Here is a 1,403-nt window from a genome sequence, read left to right as displayed (position 1 = left end):
TCCAAGTCTCCAACATTAGTGTATACATTATACAACATAACATATCAAGCACCCTTCTAAAACATTTACTTACAGTGTGGATATTCAATATTCTCTCAACAAACAAGTTATTTAGGTGTCTTTGTGACTTGAAGTTTTGGAGGTTTAGGGATGGAAACGAAGGTTTTGAAGACTAATAAGAGACAGTTCACTTTTACACTTCAAAGTTCAAACCCTTCCGTTCCCTATCTTGTCCTACAAAATCAAAACTACAGACAGCCCTTAAAATGGAGAAATTTCAGAAGACCTTGTACTTATATAGCCACAAATTCGCAAGGAAGAAATTCCCCTGATGATTACCGATATATGCCTTGCCCTAAACAACATTGGAATTGGAACAAGCTCTCTAGAAGCACATACTAGAATGTAACAGTGAAAATAGACACAGCGATGAAAAGTGCAAACACGGTTTTTGAAACCAAATCATGTAATCCACATAGAAAGTTACACAGAAAACAGTAAAATTCTATATACCGGTTGTATATGTATATTGTAATGGCTTTATTAACACCAACCAGAAGCAGAAGCTTAAACTCCCACTTTATTATCCCCCCAATCCCAAAAGCTAAAGTCATAGTTTACTTACATGTACAAAAATGTTGGCATCAATTCCCATATCTATAAATAAAGAGAAACTCTCAACACAACACCAAAATTAAGAAAACAAAAAGAAAATGTCATCAATCAAGGTTTGATGGAATCAGCACTAACCCATGTCCAATAATGCTTCTTAACAGACACAGCTTTATCCGCGAGATTCTTCTCTTCAGAAGCCCCATACTCCTCAACCTCATAGGTGCAGAAATCACCCTCAGGCAACCCTTCCACGGTGGCACACACCGTGTGAAGCACATAGCAACCGGGCAAACCCGGATACGAATCCGAAACCTTCTCCTCCACCCTCATCTCGTACGAATTCGGATCGATCCGAACAATGTCCTCCACCTCAATAACCCCAGCTTCTCCACCACCGATGATGACGGAGCCAAGCTCTTCCCTAATTGCCCTCACGGCGGCGGATTCGGGATCTTCGTTGGGCTTCATCTTTTCCGACAAAGGCCGGCCACGCTTCCTAACGTTGCCATCGGAGAGCTCCTGGTACGCCTCCACGAGAAACTTGCCGTGTTTTCCGGCAACGCGGACGGTGACGACCTGAACGGTGCGAATCGGAGGTGTGGAATCGGCAAGGGAGGTTTCACCCTCTGCGAGCTCGAGCCATAGGTTATGGACGTTCTTGGTTCCAGGCTTGATTCCCCATGAGGCGAACGAATCGGAGGGCAAACGCGGTTTCAGCCAGTCGGAGAGGGACTGAGGGGACGCGAAGTTGTGGCGGCGAGGGAGAAGAAAAAGAGAGGGTGTCGATG

General features: G+C 44.5%; 1 protein-coding gene across 1 annotated transcript in view; it reads right to left on the bottom strand.

Moving 5' to 3' along the window:
• The window catches only part of LOC107624080, a gene marked incomplete in the record, with an annotated part of 1,377 nt that continues 404 nt past the window's right edge, over positions 431 to 1,403 (bottom strand). The window contains 1 exon segment of the mRNA XM_016326527.2: positions 431 to 1,403. Within this exon segment, the coding sequence (XP_016182013.1) occupies positions 724 to 1,403 (680 nt within the window).

Source organism: Arachis ipaensis, chromosome B10, assembly GCF_000816755.2.
Source record: "Arachis ipaensis cultivar K30076 chromosome B10, Araip1.1, whole genome shotgun sequence".
NCBI classification, from domain to species: domain Eukaryota; kingdom Viridiplantae; phylum Streptophyta; class Magnoliopsida; order Fabales; family Fabaceae; genus Arachis; species Arachis ipaensis.
This window is presented reverse-complemented; position numbering and strand designations above follow the sequence as displayed.